Genomic DNA, 18403 nt, shown 5'->3' with positions numbered 1-18403 from the left:
TTAGAAATATTAACTTCATCTAAATAGTTGCAATAGTGGCAATCACTTCCCCTGATTTCCCTTGAAGACAGGGTAGTCTCTTTTTGGCAATTTTGTATCAAGTCCCAAATTCCATTATCATTGTGAAATGAGAAGAAAAACAATAATCTGCATAACCTAGGATAAAGGTACTTAGCCATAACAACAGTTCTTTACTTCTAAAAAATATAAATGATTTTATGCAACCTGATTTTTCAAATTCAATAAGCCATAAGGAACTCAGGGTAAAAATCACCAGATGGTTATTAACTATTTTCCTTAAGAACTTAAACTTACTGGCGACGTTTTCCATAAAGGTGTCACTTTGCTCCCAAAAGGAAAAAAAAAATTTGTATTCTAAAATATAGGGGCTTCCCTGATAGCTCAGTTGGTAAAGAATCCACCTGCAATGCAGGAGACCCTGATTTGATTCCTGGGTCAGGAAGATCCTCTGGAGAAGGGATAGGCTACCCACAACAGTATTCTGGCCTGGAGAATTCGCAGAGTCAGACACAGCCGAGTGAAATATATAACGGTATATATTTTTCTATGAAGAATCTTTCAAGACAGAGCATTTTATTCATTAGAATCATCTTTACTTAAAAAAGAGAATACTGGTAATTAATCAATTCTACCCAGTGGACTGGCTCTCCTAATGAACGTGCTAGCTGCACATGACTACTCCTTTTATGCCCAATTTCATGATTTTTTCTTCCATCTCCTCACTTTCCTCTTTTCCTCATTTTCCACTTTTCCCCTTCCTATTCTGTAAAACGCTTTTCAAATTCTTCTTCTTTGTGTCTTTTTGGACTTTTCATTTTCAAACACAAATTCACACCTCTCATTTCTCCTTTCACATATTTATGCTCCCCCATGCACCCCATGATATCCTTCTCTGTTGTCTGTTTCAAATTACCAAGGACTTTATTCTCCAATTGACGTAAATAGTCCACTTGCCTGGAGACCCTGACTTTGAAGTCTTTTATAATCTTTAATGAATACAAATGAAAATTTAGGATTTTTCCTTCTTGTACTCATCATGGCAAAGAGAAGAAAACTGCCAGAGGAAAATGTTTCATAATGATTAAGATAAATCAGAACATGAATGTGGAACTCTAAACTCTAACAATGTTGGTCAATTCAGTCCTAAAAGTGAAATATCATACTACAAATCTTCAGATGACAATATCCTAAATGACTTTTCTCAGGCTCAAGATGAGGATTTCCAATTACAGACCAAAACAGAGTAGACATATTTCTCCCTCTCCTTCACACTAAGTACAATGAAAACCCTGTACATTATATATTAAGCGTACAGAAAACTCTACACAGTAGGAAGAAGACAGCAGACAGAAGAGATCTTGGGACCCAATGAATTACATAACAGTGAGGGCCCTGAGTTTTCTTTTTGCTTCTTACATTCCAGAGTGGTGTCAGAGAAGCTGGCATCCTGGAAACACCAACGGGAGGGCACAGAAATGCCCCAAGAAAATCTCACTCTGTCTAGTCAAAGTCCAAGGATGACCTAGCAAGACAGGAAAAAGTTTCTACAATAACTGTTCTATTTCAATCAAAGACTATGAGGAGGAGGAAAAAAAAAAGGTCCCATCTCTGCCCTTTAGGCAAAAGCCATGAAGGGAGCCTAGACGTCCACCCCTGCCTAACTGTAACAAGGACATGGACACACACACACACACACACGCATGCACATGCACACACACACGTGGGTGGTAGCAGAGAGGACTGAGTGAGAGGCCAGGACTTCCATGACCTGCGCAGTGATGAATACCCGTCACCTGCAGCAGTGATGAATACCCGTTTGAGGTGTTAGTGGGACCTCTCCCACTGCCAGCTAGAGCGGTATCAGAAGAGGCCAAGTAAGAAGACTAGACTTCCATCCTCACCTGGTGGTAACAAGGTAACATTCCCTTTTTCCCTCCCAGAATGGTGTCAGAAGGGGGTCAGTGACAATGGACAAATTAAATAAGACCCAGATTCTCATAATATGCAAATGCCCTGGATACAACTGAAGTCACTTATCATGCTAGTAAACAGACAAATCTCAACTTGAATGAAGAAGGACAATCAATATATGCCAACACTAAGATGACACAGATGTTGGAATTATCTGATAAGGATCTTAAAGTAGCCATCATAAAAATGCTTCAACAGGCAAACTAAATAAATGGAAAAAAACAGAAACCTTAAGCAGAGAAACAGAAGATATAAATTATAAAACACAAATGAAAATTTTAGAACAGAAAATACAAGAGTTGAAACAAAAATCTTAATGGATGAGCTCAACAGAAGAACAGAGAGGGCCCCAAAAAATATTGGTGAATCTTGAGAAAATAATCAATATAACCCAATCTGAACAACAAAGAGAAAACAGACTGGAAAAAAAAATTAAGAGTCTCAGAAACCTTTGGAACTAAAACAAAAGATTTAAAATCTAATATTCCTATCATCAGAGTCCCAGGAGGAAAAGAGAGAGGGCAGAGTGGGAAAAATATTAGAAGAAATTATGGTTAGAATCCAAATTTGGCAAGAGACAAACCTTCGTAAAGATTCAAAAAGCTGAGAAAATACCAAACAGGATAAAGCCAAAGAAACCCATGTCAAAAAAATGCCACAAATAAACATCAAAAAACTAGGAACAAACAAAAATATCTTGAAAGCAGAGAGAAATGACACTAGGAAAAAAAAAATTGAATGACTGCAGATTTCTCATCAAAAACCATGGCAGATCTTCCTCGAATTGTAATAGAATTACATCCTAATAAAGCCAGTGTAAGCTGAAAACATCATTAGTAGAAAATGCATTTAATACAACTAACCTACTGAACATCATAGCTTAGTCTCAGTTCAGTTCAGTTGCTCAGTCGTGTCCGACTCTTTGCGACCCCATGAATCGCAGCATGCCAGGCCTCCCTGTCCATCACCAACTCCCAGAGCTTAGTCTAGCCTACCTTAAATGTGCTCAAAACACATCAGCCTACAACTGGACAAAATCATCTAACACAAGCCTATTTTTTCACAATGTTGAATATTTCAGGTAATTTGTTGAATGTTGTACTAAAAGTGAAAAACAAGATGTTCGCATGGATACAACATGGTTGCAGGTATATTGGTTATTTACCCTCATGATCTCGTGGCTGATTGGGAGCTGGGGCTCACTCTTCTGCCACGGCCCAGCATCACGTGAAAGTATTATACTGCATATTCCTAGCCCAGGAAAGATCAAAATTCAAAGTATGACTTCTACTGAATGCATATAGCATTTGCACCATCATAACATCAAAAAGAAGATTCCTGAAAGTCCCTTGGACAGATCAAACCAGTCAATCTTAAGGGAAATCAACCCTGAATACTTGTTGGAAGGACTGATGCTGCAGCATCTGATGCAAACAGCCAACTCATTGGAAAAGTCCCTGATGCTGAGAAAGACTGAGGGCAGAAGGAGAAGAAGGCATTAGAGGGTGAGACGGCTGGATGGCATCACAGATGCAACGGACATGAATTTGGGCAAACTTCAGAGATAGTGAGGGACAGGAAGACCTGGCCAGCTACTACAGTACATGGGGTCGCAAAGAGTCAGACATGAGTGGGCAACTGATCAACAACAACATCAAAAAATCATTAAGTAGAACCATCATAAGTTGGGGGCCATCTTTACTGGAAAAAAAAAAAAAGAATATCAACTCCAATTTCCCTATCTGGAAAAGTTATCCTTAAGCAATGAAGGAGACATCTTAGACAAAGAAAAATGAGTGGAATTTGTCATCAGCAAACCTACCCTGACATGATTGCTAGAGAAAGTCTTGAAAGAGAAAGTAAATGATAGAAGAAATCTTGGAATATCAAGAAGGACCAAAAAGAGCAAAAATAATAGGTAAACACAATAGATGTTTCTTCTGTTTTTGAGTTTTTCTTAATTATGTTTGACGACTGAAGCAAAAACATCTGATTTGGTTCTCAATGTGGAAGAAATTGTTAAACCAATTATAAACTTGGGAGACAAAAGGAGTTTTAAAGGAGATAAGGTTTCTACATTTCACATAAACTGATAAAATGCCAATCGCAGTAGACTATGATGTCACATATGTGCATTGTATACCTAAAGCAACCACTAAAATATCTACACAAAAGGGACACATTCAGAAAACCTATAAAAAAAAATTAATGGGATTTTTTTTTTAATGTTCAAGTAGCCCATAAGAAGTCAGGAAAAAGACAACAAAAACAAAAACAGAGAGGACAGAGAACAAAATAAAATGACAGACTTTAAGCCTAACATCACTAATCACATAGTATGTAAATATTCTAAATATACCAATTAAAAGAGGGATTGGAATAGTGAATTAAAATACATGATCCCATTATATGCAGTCTACAAAGTTGACATCCATAGCATGGAATCTTATTCAACAATAAAAAGGAATGAACTACTGAAATAGCCAACAGCTTGGATGGACCTCAATTATGCTGAGTGAAATATGTCGCTTTCAACAGGTTACATACAGTATGATTCCATTTATATAACATTTCCAAAATGACAAAATAATAGTGACAGATAACAGATTAGTTGTTGCCAAGAGTCAGGGATGGTGGGGGATGGAGGAGCAGGTGTGACTATAAAGGGGTGGCACCAAGGGAGATCTTTGTGATAATAAAACTTGTTCATCGTGTTAGCAGTAGTGGTTATAAGAATCTGCACATGCGATAATGTGACATAGAATTATACACACCCATAGTACCAATGTCAGCTTCCTGATTCTGAATCTGTACATTATTCTATATAACTGTCACAAGAAGTAACCAATAGAGGAAAATGGGTGAAAGTTACCTTGCATCTCTCTGGACTGTCTTTACAGGTGCCTGTATTTCTTTTTTTTTTTCAGGTGCCTGTATTTCTATAATTCTTTTAGTTTTTTAAAAGCAAAACAAAAAAGAATCAATGAATGAATAATCATTTCTGAAGACTAAAAGGAAGCACAGCATTTTCATCAAGTTAGTCATTCATCTCAGAGGACTTCATCACAATGAACCATAAGAATCCAGAACATCCTGTTTTGCTAAAAGTATGGGTAACAGAATTACTTTGTCTATGATGTGATTGTACAATGGGATTTACTGAATAGGTTCACAAGCAGATAAATGATAAAGACCTGTGGGCATACTAGAGTGATCAGAAAGAGAGGATATAGAAATGAAAAACTTCATTGGACTAATCATTCTAAATTTAATAATGAAAATGTTTTAAAATCAAGGTGCAAAGAAGATGGCCATACTCTCTTCAACAAAATAATGAGCTACAAATGTTTTCAAAATTTTTGTGTTTTGATAATAGAGGTCCAGAAGAACTAGAAGCCATTAATGATGAACTAGAACCCATTAGATGTGTATGAAATCTGGAATTAGAATTTACTAGCAAGATGTGTACAAGGTTCACACCCTGTATTCAAAAGATATCGTCCATTTTAGTTTATACACCTGTCAAAGTAGAAACAGGAGAATATAAATTTGGCTTTGCTATGCTTAATTTCTTGTTAAAATTTACAACAGAGGTTTTTTCCACTGTCCTTTTATTCTTATTTATGTATTATTTACAAAATCACTTCCAATAAAAGTAAAGGAACAATGTCCAGAGGACCCAGATGGCAAACACTGATGTCTATTTTTCCTGGCAGAACGAGGACTTTTAAACTGCATTTAAGAAAACGACCACTTCCCTCCATTCACAGTTCAACCCTTCCAGCGATATCTAGAGCAAACCTCGATGGACGGGGGATGGAGCCTTCAGAATCACACGGGCAACACAGAAAGGACCAGAGGGCTCACCAAGTGTCCCACGATCCCCCCGCTCTGACAGTTTCCCCAAGGTCATCCACACGGTGAGGCCGGAGTGACACCTCCCACATCTGGGAAGGTAAAGGGGATGGAGGGGACGGCCATCCTCGTAGAAACTGCAGCGGCTGCAGGTCCTAAGAAAAACACCCACATCCTGAAGTTCTCACTTACAGGCTGAATATACCTCTTGACAACGCCCTGGGCCCCACTCATCCACCCTTCTGAATGCTTAGGCTCTTCATAGGCTCTGAAATGTCATCAGCTTTGCTTATCTTAGTGTAAGGCACGTACCTATCCTCATCTTCACCCAGATGCCATCGTAAGCCCTCATGTTATCCCCCATCTGGATCAGAACACAACTGCTCCCCATGCCTTCTTGCATCCCTGGACTATCACGTAGCATATTTTCTAAACTGAAAACCCTTAAATGACTCTCTGCTTAACTCTCCAACAGTCTCTCTTACTCTTGCCCAAAATCATGTATTGTGTCATCGTTCTCATACTGCCTGGAGTTCTCCAAATACACTAAGAGTTTTATCTCATGGCTCAGGCTTAACAGACCCACCCGACTCTTTCTTCACTCGATAAAATTCCATTCATCCTTCAAAATACCCTCAGTTATCTTCTCCTTGAAGCTCTCTCTTCAGCAATCCCATGGGCTGTAGCCCACCAGGCTTCTCTGTCCATAAGATTCTCCAGGCAAAAATACTGGAGAGGTTTGCCATTTCCTCTCTAGGAAATCTTGCCAACCCCAGGAAGGTATCTAGTAGAATGCCAGTGAACTAAGGCAAATCCTCTAAAATTAAAAAAAAAAAGTTCATAAGAAACTGATCAATGATATGCACAAAATCCATCATAGTATTAAGATTGAGCTAAAGATGGTTATTATATAATGGAATATTATGGACCTACTAAAAATCATGACATGGGAAACACTGGTGATATATTAAGGAAAAATGTACATTATACAACATTCACAGTATATCAATTACATTTTACTTATACTTAGTTCAGTTAGCTTCCAAAGTATTTGGTCTCAGAACCTCAACAGTTTATCGTTGTTGTTTAGTCGCTAAGTCGTGTCCAACTCTTTGTGGCCCCATGGACTGCAGCCCATCAGGCTGCTCTGTCCATGGGATTTCCTAGGTAAGAATACTTAAATAAGTTGCCATTTCCTTCTCCAAGGAATCTTCTCAACCCAGGGATCAAACCCGCATCTCCTGCACTGGCAGATGGGTTCTTTATCGTTGAGCCACGAGGGAAGCCCCTAAAGACCTTTTTTTTTTTTTTTAATGAATTATAACCCACTGCATGTTAACATAAAAAACACATCTATCAAAAATAACTATATTTTCCAAAATAAAAAATTTGGTAGAGTGAAATCTGCTCATATCTCTTTAATATTTGGCTTAAAATACAGCTGAATTCTTTTATCTGTTTCTGCTATTTCTTATGAGAGTGAAAAACCTAAAGCACCTAAAGCAACTAGAGAAGGAAGAAATGAAGAACCCCAGGGTTAGTAGGAGAGAAATCTTAAAAAATTAGGGCAGAAATAAATGCAAAACAAACTAAAGAGACCATAGCAAAAATCAACAAAGCTAAAAGCTGATTTTTGGAAAAAAATAAACAAAATTGACAAACCGTTAGCAAGACTCATTAAGAAACAAAGGGAGAAGAACCAAATTAACAAAATTAGAAATGAAAATGGAGAGATCACAACAGACAACACTGAAATACAAAGGATCATAAGAGACTACTACCAGCAGCTCTATGCCAATAAAATGGACAACTTGGAAGAAATGGACAAATTCTTTGAAAAGTATAACTTTCCAAAACTGAACCAGGAAGAAATAGAAGATCTTAACAGACCCATCACAAGCAAGGAAATCGAAACTGTAATTAGAAATCTTCCAGCAAACAAAAGCTCAGGACCAGATGGCTTCACAGCTGAATTCTACCAAAAATTTAGAGAAGAGCTAACACCTATCTTACTCAAACTCTTCCAGAAAATTGCAGAAGGTAAACTTCCAAACTCATTCTATGAGGCCACCATCACCCTAATTCCAAAACCAGACAAAGATGCCACAAAAAAAGAACACTACAGGCCAATATCACTGATGAACATAGATGCAAAAATCCTTAACAAAATTCTAGCAAACAGAATCCATCAACATGTTAAAAAAATCATACACCACGACCAAGTGGGCTTTATCCCAGGAATGCAAGGATTCTTTAATATCTGCAAATCAATCAATGTAATACACCACATTAACAAATTGAAAGATAAAAACCATATGATTATCTCAATAGATGCAGAGAAAGCCTTTGACAAAATTCAACATCCTTTTATGATTAAAACTCTCCAGAAAGCAGGAATCGAAGGAACATACCTCAACATAATGAAAGCTATATATGACAAACCCACAGCAAGCATTACCCTCAATGGTGAAAAATTGAAAGCATTTCCCCTAAAATCAGGAACAAGACAAGGGTGCCCACTCTCATCACTACTATTCAACATAGTTTTGGAAGTTTTGGCCACAGCAGTCAGAGCAGAAAAAGAAGTAAAAGGAGATCTCCGGGAGCGGCGGCGGCGCGGGGTGCGACCTCGGGGGCTGCGGGCGGCGGCCGGCTGGCAGGTACACTGATGCTGAAGTACTATGAGCTTTCACAACTTCTGGAAAGACTACAAAGTGCTGGTGGTTATGGTACCTCTGATTGGATTCATACATTTGGGGTGGCAGAGGATCAAAAGCAGCCCTGTTTTCCAAATTCCTAGTAAGGACAACCTCTCTGAACCAGACACTCTGGCAATTACAAGTCCTAAGAAGAACCACCTCCCAGGGAAGTAGCAGGCTTGCAAGTTTCAGAAAGAAGCAGCTCTGAGTCAGAGCTTGAGCTAGAAAGAAGAGATGAAAAATAGCAGTTGGATCAGAAAGAACTGGCTGCTTGTAGCTGTGATTTCCTTCATAGGTGTCCATCTTGGGACGTATTTTATACAGAGGGCTGCAAAACAGTCTGTAAAGTCTCAGCCTGAAGGCAAACAAAAGAATTTGAATAATGGAGTAAAATAAATATTTGGAATTACTAAAATGTCATGATATCGATCATTATGTGCTGGTTAGCTTTATAAGCATGAAGCTCAGTATCTAATTTTACAGCCACCATGCTGTAAATCCGAACTCTGATTCCTGAAAGATAATCTTGTTAAATGTTAAAACCCTCGACAATACAATGAATAGGAAACTCTGGTTAACAAAATAAAAGCTTTCTTCACAAACTACCGCTTGCAGTAACATGTCTCGCTTGCAGTAACATGTCTCGTTTAGAAGCTAAAAAGCCCTCGATCTGCAGAAGGGAGCCCCTGACGGGCGAGCGCGCCGGGGCCAGCCTGGCAGCCTTGCGGGGCCTGGTCACGTCGTGCTACGGCCCGGCGGGCAGGCTGAAGCAGCTACACAACGGCCGCGGCGGCCCGGTGGCCACCACCTCCCACTCGGCCGCCCTCCTCGCCGGCCTGCCCGTCAGCCACCCCGTGCTAAAGGTCCTGACGGCCGCCGTGCGGAATCACGTGGCCTGCTTCAGCGACGGCGGCTTATTCACAGCCATCCTTTGCTGCAACCTCGTCGAAAATGTTCAGAGACTAGGCTTGACACCCACCACGGTTATTAAGTTAAATAAGCATCTTTTGAGCCTCTGCACCAGGTACCTGAAATCTGAGGTCTGTGCCTGCCGAATCCCAGTCGACTTTGGTAGCACTGAGATCCTCCTGAGTTTGGTACGCAGCATATTAACAAGTAAACCTGCCTGCATGCTCATCGCAAAGGAGATTGACCACATCAGTACTCTGATTCTGAGAGCCTTTCTGCTTACAATTCCAGAGGACGCCCAAGAGCACATCATTTTAGGAAAGAGTATAATTGTCCCTTTAAAAGGGCAAAGGGTTATAGATTCTGCCGTGCTACCCGGAATACTTATTGAAGTATCAGAAGTTCAACTGATGAAGATACTACCTATCAGAAAATCAGATTCCTTCAAGGTGGCAGTCTTTTGCGTGTCTTTGTCCGGAGACCTTTCTGATACTGGAGAAGGAACACTGTTGGTCAGTTACGGAGTTTCTCTTGAAAATGCAGCTCTAGACCAGTTGTTCAACCTAGGAAGACAACTGGTTAGTGACCATGTAGATCTTGTCTTGTGTCAAAAAGTTATACACCCGTCTTTGAAACAGTTTCTCAGAACTCATCATATTATCGCTGTAGACAGAATTGGAGTGTCTCTGATGGAACCCCTGAGTAAAGTGACAGGAACACGGCCTATTGGTTCCTTGGGCTCAATCTCTCCCAGTAGTTATGGAACTGTAAAAGATTTGTGTATTGCAAAGTTTGGCTGCAAGCATTTTTTCCATCTTATTCCTAACAAAGCAACTGTCTGTAGCCTGCTTCTCTGCAACAGAAATGACACAGCCTGGGATGAGCTGAAGCTCACGTGTCAAACAGCACTGCATGCTTTGCAGTTAACAGTCAAGGAACCGTACGTTTTGTTGGGAGGTGGCTGTACTGAAACTCATTTGGTGGCATATGTCAGACACAAGACCCGTTATGAGCCAGAAAGCGTTCTTCGAGATGAGAGATGCTCTCAGACAGAGCTCCAGCTGATCACTGAAGCGTTCTGCAGTGCACTTGAATCTCTCGCTGGCTCCTTAGAGCACGACGGAGGTGAAGTTCTTACTGATGACAAGTATGGACACTTCTGGTCAGTTCAGGCCAATTTGCCTTCTGCTGTGAACTGGCCAGATTTGCCTTCCAGATGTGGCTGTGGACTCTACAGCAGCCAGGAAGAACTCAGCTGGTCCTTCCTGAGAAGTGCTCGTCATCACCTCCCACCGCAAACCTGCCTTTCCCATGAAGCCAAAGGCTCAGCAGACACCCTGACCTTGGACTGTTTTACTGCGAAGCTTAGTGGCCTGCAGGTGGCTGTGGAGACCGCCAGTTTGATTTTGGATCTTTCATGTGTCATTGAAGATACAAACTGATATAATGTTACCATACAAAAAGAAAAGCTAGTGACATGTCAATAAAGAGAAATACTGCGTTTATATGTTCTCTCTGAAAGGCCTGTTCTCCATATTGAGACCGATGATTCATAAAATTAAAGATTTACTTATTTAAAGAAAAAAAAAAAAAGAAGTAAAAGGAATCCAGATAGGAAAAGAAGAAGTGAAACTCTCGCTGTTTGCAGATGACATGATCCTCTACATAGAAAACCCTAAAGACTCTGCCAGAAAATTACTAGAGCTAATCAACAAATATAGCAAAGTTGCAGGATATAAAATTAACACACAGAAATCCCTTGCATTCCTATACACTAACAATGAGAAAACAGAAAGAGAAATTAAGGAAACAATACCATTCACCATTGCAACAAAAAGAATAAAATACTTAGCAGTATATCTACCTAAAGAAACAAAAGACCTATACATAGAAAACTATAAAACACTGATGAAAGAAATCAAAGAGGACACAAACAGATGGAGAAACATACCGTGTTCATGGATTGGAAGAATCAATATTGTCAAAATGGTTATTCTACCCAAAGCAATCTATAGATTCAATGCAATCCCTATCAAGCTACCAACGGTATTTTTCACAGAACTAGAACAAATAATTTCACAATTTGTATGGAAATACAAAAAACCTCGAATAGCCAAGGTAATCTTGAGAAAGAAGAATGAAACTGGAGGAATCAACCTGCCTGACTTCAGACTATACTACAAAGCCACAGTCATCAAGACAGTATGGTACTGGCACAAAGACAGAAATATAGATCAATGGAACAGAATAGAAAGCCCAGAGATAAATCCACGAACCTATGGACACCTTATCTTTGACAAAGGAGGCAAGGATATACAATGGAAAAAAGACAACCTCTTTAACAAGTGGTGCTGGGAAAACTGGTCAACCACTTGTAAAAGAATGAAACTAGAACACCTTCTAACACCATACACAAAAATAAACTCAAAATGGATTAAAGATCTAAATGTAAGACCAGAAACCATAAAACTCCTAGAGGAGAACATAGGCAAAACACTCTCCGACATAAATCACAGCAGGATCCTCTATGACCCACCTCCCAGAATATTGGAAATAAAAGCAAAACTAAACAAATGGGACCTAATGAAACTTAAAAGCTTTTGCACAACAAAGGAAACTATAAGCAAGGTGAAAAGACAGCCCTCAAATTGGGAGAAAATAATAGCAAACGAAGCAACAGACAAAGGATTAATCTCAAAAATATACAAGCAACTCCTGCAGCTCAATTCCAGAAAAATAAATGACCCAATCAAAAAATGGGCCAAAGAACTAAACAGACATTTCTCCAAAGAAGACATACAGATGGCTAACAAACACATGAAAAGATGCTCAACATCACTCATTATTAGAGAAATGCAAATCAAAACCACAATGAGGTACCATTACATGCCAGTCAGGATGGCTGCTATCCAAAAGTCTACAAGCAATAAATTCTGGAGAGGGTGTGGAGAAAAGGGAACCCTCTTACACTGTTGGTGGGAATGCAAACTAGTACAGCCACTATGGAGAACAGTGTGGAGATTACTTAAAAAACTGGAAATAGAACTGCCATATGATCCAGCAATCCCACTCCTGGGCATACACACTGAGGAAACCAGATCTGAAAGAGACACGTGCACCCCAATGTTCATCGCAGCACTGTTTATAATAGCCAGGACATGGAAGCAACCTAGATGCCCATCAGCAGACGAATGGATAAGGAAGCTATGGTACATATACACCATGGAATATTACTCAGCTATTAAAAAGAATTCATTTGAATCAGTTCTAATGAGATGGATGAAGCTGGAGCCCATTATACAGAGTGAAGTAAGCTAGAAAGATAAAGACCAATACAGTATACTAACGCATATATATGGAATTTAGAAAGATGGTAATGATAACCCTATATGCAAAACAGAAAAAGAGACACAGATGTACAGAACAGAATTTTGGACTCTGTGGGAGAAGGCGAGGGTGGGATGTTTCGAGAGAACAGCATCGAAACATGTATATTATCTAGGGTGAAACAGATCACCAGCCCAGGTTGGATGCATGAGACGTGTGCTCGGGCCTGGTGCACTGTGAAGACCCAGAGGAATCGTGTGGAGAGGGAGGTGGGAAGGGAGATCGGGATGGGGAATACATGTAAATCCATGGCTGATTCATGTCAACGTATGACAAAAACCACTACAATATTGTAATTAGCCTCCAACTAATAAAAAATGGAAAAAAAAACATTAAAAAAATATGTACAAAGACAGAGTCAGACATGAATATAGGTATGTAAGTATGTACATATGTGTGAGAAAAAAAAACAACAAAAATAACTATATTTTCCAAAATAAAAAGTTTGATAGAGGAAATCTGCTCAAATCTCTTTAATATTTGGCTTAAAATACAGCTGAATTCTTCTATCTGTTTCTGCTATTTCTTGTGAGAGTGAAAAAGAGATGTAACCAAATAACATATCAATGTTATTAGAAAAACAGTCTTAACTTCATAAATCTCCTGAAAGGGTCTCAGGAACCCTCATGGGTCCTTGAACCAAACTTTGAGAACCACTAGTCCAGAAACATGAAAGCTTATGTACCCACAAAGTTAACATTGCTCTAACTGCTACTTTCCATTGATTAGTACTTTATTTAAGATTTTCACGCAGCTACATTCTATTAAGTAAGACTGATCTATTAATCTTCTTTTTTTTAAGCTATTCTTTTCCACTACTGGCAAAAGGGCCCAGGGCACCTTTATCTGTGTACTTCATTAAACAATCAAGTCTGGAACTGGACAATTACTCACATCCTTAAAGTCTGACTGGCAGTATTTCTAAAGCAGCACACACACAAAAAAAAGTCAGTTAGCTAATGTTCTGGAATAACCCAATGTTCTCAATTTAGTCTCCACTAATATGTCAGCCATGAATAATATCCTTTCAGAGTTAAGAACACCTCAAGCACAGATTACAGACAACCTCTGAGCAGAATACATTTCCTGCTTTCCAACCTGGAAAAATGAGATTAGGAAACTGTTTTAGGAAATGGATGCTGGTCAACTGCGCTGAACATAGAATAACTGCCCCAGGCAAGTCCCAGGGCCAAAGCTGCCAACTTTAATATACAAACAAGAGCGGCCACTGGCCAACTGGGCCACTACACTGTAGCCCTCTTTAATTCCTATTTTAAAATTAGGTCCTTATTTGTAAAATCTCAGATGTTAAAGACTTTTTTAAAAAAAGACGTTCAATATGGCAAAAAACTTCGCAATTTTATGTGTATGTATTTAGACCTTGAAGGCTTCCCTGGTGGCTCAGATGGTATAGAATTTGCCTGCAATGCAGGAGAGCCAGGTTCCATCCCTGGGTCGGGAAGATCCCCTGGAGAAGAAAACGGCAACCGGTTCCAGTATTCTTGCCTGGAGGATTCCATGGACAGAGGGGTCTGGTGGGCTACAAAACAAGGGGTTGCAAAGGAGTTGGACATGACTGAGCGACTAAACAACAGCAACAACTTAGAACTTGAAGAATCGCAGGTACGGTGGTTCTCTATGCTGGCTGAGTTTCAGAATCACCTGAGGGAACATTTAACAAATGCTCAGATTGGAACTTCTCTGATGGCCAAGTGGCTAAGACTCTGATTCTATTGCAGGGGGCCCAGGTTCAATCCCTGGTCAGGGAACTAAGCTCCCACACGCCAACTCGGTATGGCCAAAAAGTAAAAAAAAAAAAAAATTAAATTAAAAAAATTGTTTTCTTAAATGCTCAGGGGATTTTTAACTTATGGCATAAAAGACTGAGGGGGCTCACAAATTCAATGCTTTCTCCATAAAGCAACTATAAAGCTAAAAGGGTCTGAGGGGGAATCCCACCATTTCAGTGCTATGGGAAATCAACCAAAGACAGAGCAAGCTGAGAAGAACTTATTCATGAAGATGACGGCACTTCGGGGGAAGAACAGAGTAAGTCTCTGACTGTCTTGACAGCAGTTGCCCTCTTGCCTCCCCAGCTATACGACTTCAGAGGTTCAACAGGGCAGAGGTAGATCTGGACACGCGCAGGTTCCCTGAGGAGTGGGGGGTGGGTGTGGGAGAGCGACTCATTCAATTCAGAGTGGTGTTGGTCCAAGTGTCATCTAGAGGCAGATGCACAAGGGGGGCCAGAGGCCGTGCAAGCCTGAGATGCTGTTCTGTCTGGGGGAGCACTGGAGCTGGGCACTGCAGACCAGCCAGAGACGGGGTGGGGAGCGCTGGGCACTGAGACAGCTATGGGGGCTTCCAAGGCTCTTCACATCTCCCAGGCTGACAGGGAACTATAAGCATGCACAACAGAGACCAGAGAGGGGCCTGGCCGCCCACACACACCTGCACACAGAGGAACGGAAAGAGGCCAGAGGAGGAGAGGAGAGCCTCAGGTCTGACTGCCCCAGCATCCACACGCACCACCAGCAGGGCAGGGAGCTTACTGCTCCAAGCGCTTGAGCACAACCTCTGAGCTGCCTGCGGCTAGGCACAGTACTATGCAGACATACATGCAATCCCTCAAGGAAACCAGGCTTAAAAATAAAAACACACCAAGACAAAAGTATAGAGCATCAGTACTCACACTGTGGAGACACAGACTGGAGAGATTTAGTCCAGTCAAGGTACTGAACAAATGAGCAAACAAAACCACTACCACCACTGTCAAGGGTAAAGAGGAATCTAGAGCTGCAGCAATATACTTAAGAGAAAAAAAAGCATGCTCAGTTGCTCAGTCATGTCCGACTCTTTTGTGACCCCATGGACTGTAGCCCGCCAGGCTCCTCTGTCCATGACATTTCCCAGGCAAGAATACTGGAGTGGGCTGCCATTTCCTCCTTTAGGGGATCTTCCCAACCCAGGGACCAAACCCACAACTCCTGTGTCTCCCACAATGGCAGGCAGATAATTTACTACTGAGCCACATGGGAAGCCCAAGTAAAATATACAGTAGTCAACAAATATATGCAAGACAAGCAAAGAAGAAAGGAAGGGTGACCCACAGGGAAAGTGAAAAGTGTTAGCTGCTCAGCAGTATCCAACTCTTTGCAACGCTATGGACTGTAGCCTGTCGGGCTCCTCTGTCCATGGAATTCTAGGCAAGAATACTGGCGTGAGTAGCCATTGCCTTCTCTAGGAGATCTTTCTGACTCACGGGTCAAACCTGGGTCTCCTGCATTGCCAGCAGATTTTTTTTTTTACTGTCTGAGCCACCATGGAAGCCTGGGTGGAATTAAACAGCAGTCAATGGCAATGTCTCTGAGTATTCCCAGATGTTGGATTTAGCAGATGAAGATTTCAAAACAGCTACTATCAAAGAACTAAACAAAACCACATCTGAAGGATTAAAGGGAAGTGTGACAAAATTGATGCTATGAATAGAGAAAACACAGAGGAAGAAATTATAGAACAAAATGGAAATTCTGGAGTTGAACAGTAACTAGGATGAAAAATTTGTGGTAGGGCCTCAACAGCAGATTTCTGGTGGCAAAAGAATGAGTGAATTTGAAGTTTGAGCAGGAGAAATTAACCAATCTGAAGAACAGAGAGGGGAAAAAAGATTAAAGAAAACTGAAGAAAGCCTTATAATATGAGATATCACCAAGTACACCCAGACAGAGAGAGAAAATATGTAGAAAATCAATGGCTTTCCCACAAACTGAGGAACACAGGGGGACTTCCTCAATTTAAGAACATCTACAAAAATTCTACAGCTAACACTGAACTTAATGGTGATCAACTGGATGCTTTACCACCACGATCAGGAAAAAGGGAAGGATGTCTGCTCTCACTACTCCCTATCCAAGATTATACTGGAATGAAACAGGAAAAGGAAATTAAAAGCACTTGTACAAGGACTTCTCTGGCGGTCCAGTGGCTAAGACGCCACGCTCCCAATGCAGGGGGTCTGGGTTCAATCCCTGGTCAGAGAACTAGACCCTGCATGTCACAGCTAAGACATTGCCTGACACAACTAAGTTCCAAGATCTCACACACTGCAACCAAGACTTGGCACAGCCAAATAAATAAAAATGATTATTTTTTAAAAAAATAAATAAAGGTAATTGTACAAATTGAGAAGAAGGAAAAGTGGCTTTGTTTGCAGATGACAACTGTCTATGTAGAAAATCGCAAACATCAACAAAAAAAAACTCCTGAAAATAATAAGCAGTCATAGCAAGGTTTCAGGTTACAAGGCTAATATACAAAAACCAATTGCATTCTTATAGACCATCAACAATTGGAATTTGAAATTCAAAACACAGTACCATGTACATAGCAGTCCCCAAAATACAGAGATCTAACAAACTATGTCCATGATCTCTACGCAGAGAACTACAAAACTTTGCTGAAAGAAATCAAAGGAGATCTAAATAGATATTTCTTGATATCAGTTCTTCCAAATTTAATCTATACAGTAAGATATCTGTTCTCCCCAACTTAATCTACAAAGAAAAATCAATAAAGCCAAAAGTTAGTTCTTTGGTAAAAATCCTCCCAAAGGAAAAAAACCCAGGCTCAGATGGTAATGAATGCATGACTGGTTCAATATCATAAATCAATTAATATTTCATATTAATAGAATAAAAGATAAAAGAACATGATTTTAAATAGATGCATTAAAAAGCAATTGACAAAATTCAACAATTGGTACTTTCCTTGTGGTCCAGTGACTAAGACTCCCACACTCCCAAATCAGGAAAGCTGGGGGTTCAATCGTTGGTTGGGGAACTAGATCCAACTTGCCACAGCTAAGAGTAAAAGTTTGCATGCTGCAACTAAAGACCCTGCACGTTGCAACTAAGATCCAGAACAGAAAAATAAAATATTTTTTAAAAATCCAACACTTATGATTTTAAAAACTATAATTCACATCATATTTAATGGGAACATGCCATTTTTATTCAATATTGTACTGGATTGTCTAGCCACTACAACACAGAAAAATGGAGGGTTGGGGGAGAGGGGAAGGAAGAAAGAGAAAAAGGAAGATAAAATACATTTTAAAGGTTTCTAAAGGGATAAAGGCAACAGGTAATATACAAGAATATAGGACTCCATAGCCATACTGGCTGCTAGAAGATAGTAAGAACATTTTTCTTTATTTTTTTTTTTTATTTTTTTTTTCATTTTTCTTTTAATTCAGAAGAAACATAATTTTCAACTTAAAATTCTTTACCCAGTCATCAATGAAGTGTGAAACTAGGATTTTAAAATATTCAAACACGGACCTATTCAGGAAGCTGCTGGAGAACATGCAAAGGAAAAAAGCCAAGAAAAAGAAACACTCAGAATCTGCAAAACTCTCCCCAGAGGGTGGAGGTGGTGATGCTTTATTCCCTCAATCGTGCCCAACTCTTTTGCAACCCTGCAGACTGTAGCCCACCAGGCTCCTCTGTCCATGGGATTCTCCATGGAGGTGATGATTTTCTTCTCTAGGGGATCTTCCTGAC

At 40.1% G+C, this 18403-nt stretch overlaps 2 protein-coding genes and 1 long non-coding RNA gene across 3 annotated transcripts in view; 2 read left to right on the top strand and 1 right to left on the bottom strand.

Annotated features, from left to right (window-relative positions):
* The window catches only part of MGAT4A (alpha-1,3-mannosyl-glycoprotein 4-beta-N-acetylglucosaminyltransferase A), a 122425-nt gene that overhangs the window by 77065 nt on the left and 26957 nt on the right, over positions 1–18403 (bottom strand). The window lies entirely within an intron of this gene.
* On the top strand, positions 8781–9148 carry LOC122703987. Its single transcript, XR_006343687.1, has one exon. It is a non-coding gene; the product is annotated as an uncharacterized LOC122703987 (long non-coding RNA).
* Positions 9183–11048, top strand: LOC122703982 (McKusick-Kaufman/Bardet-Biedl syndromes putative chaperonin-like). Its single transcript, XM_043918636.1, has one exon. It carries the CDS (start codon positions 9185–9187, stop codon positions 10895–10897), a length of 1713 nt encoding a protein of 570 aa, XP_043774571.1. The 5' UTR covers positions 9183–9184; the 3' UTR covers positions 10898–11048.

The sequence above is a fragment of the Cervus elaphus genome, chromosome 11, assembly GCF_910594005.1.
Source record: "Cervus elaphus chromosome 11, mCerEla1.1, whole genome shotgun sequence".
Lineage (NCBI taxonomy): Eukaryota > Metazoa > Chordata > Mammalia > Artiodactyla > Cervidae > Cervus > Cervus elaphus.
Note: the sequence above shows the minus strand (reverse complement) of the source record. Positions and strands in the feature narration are given on the sequence as shown.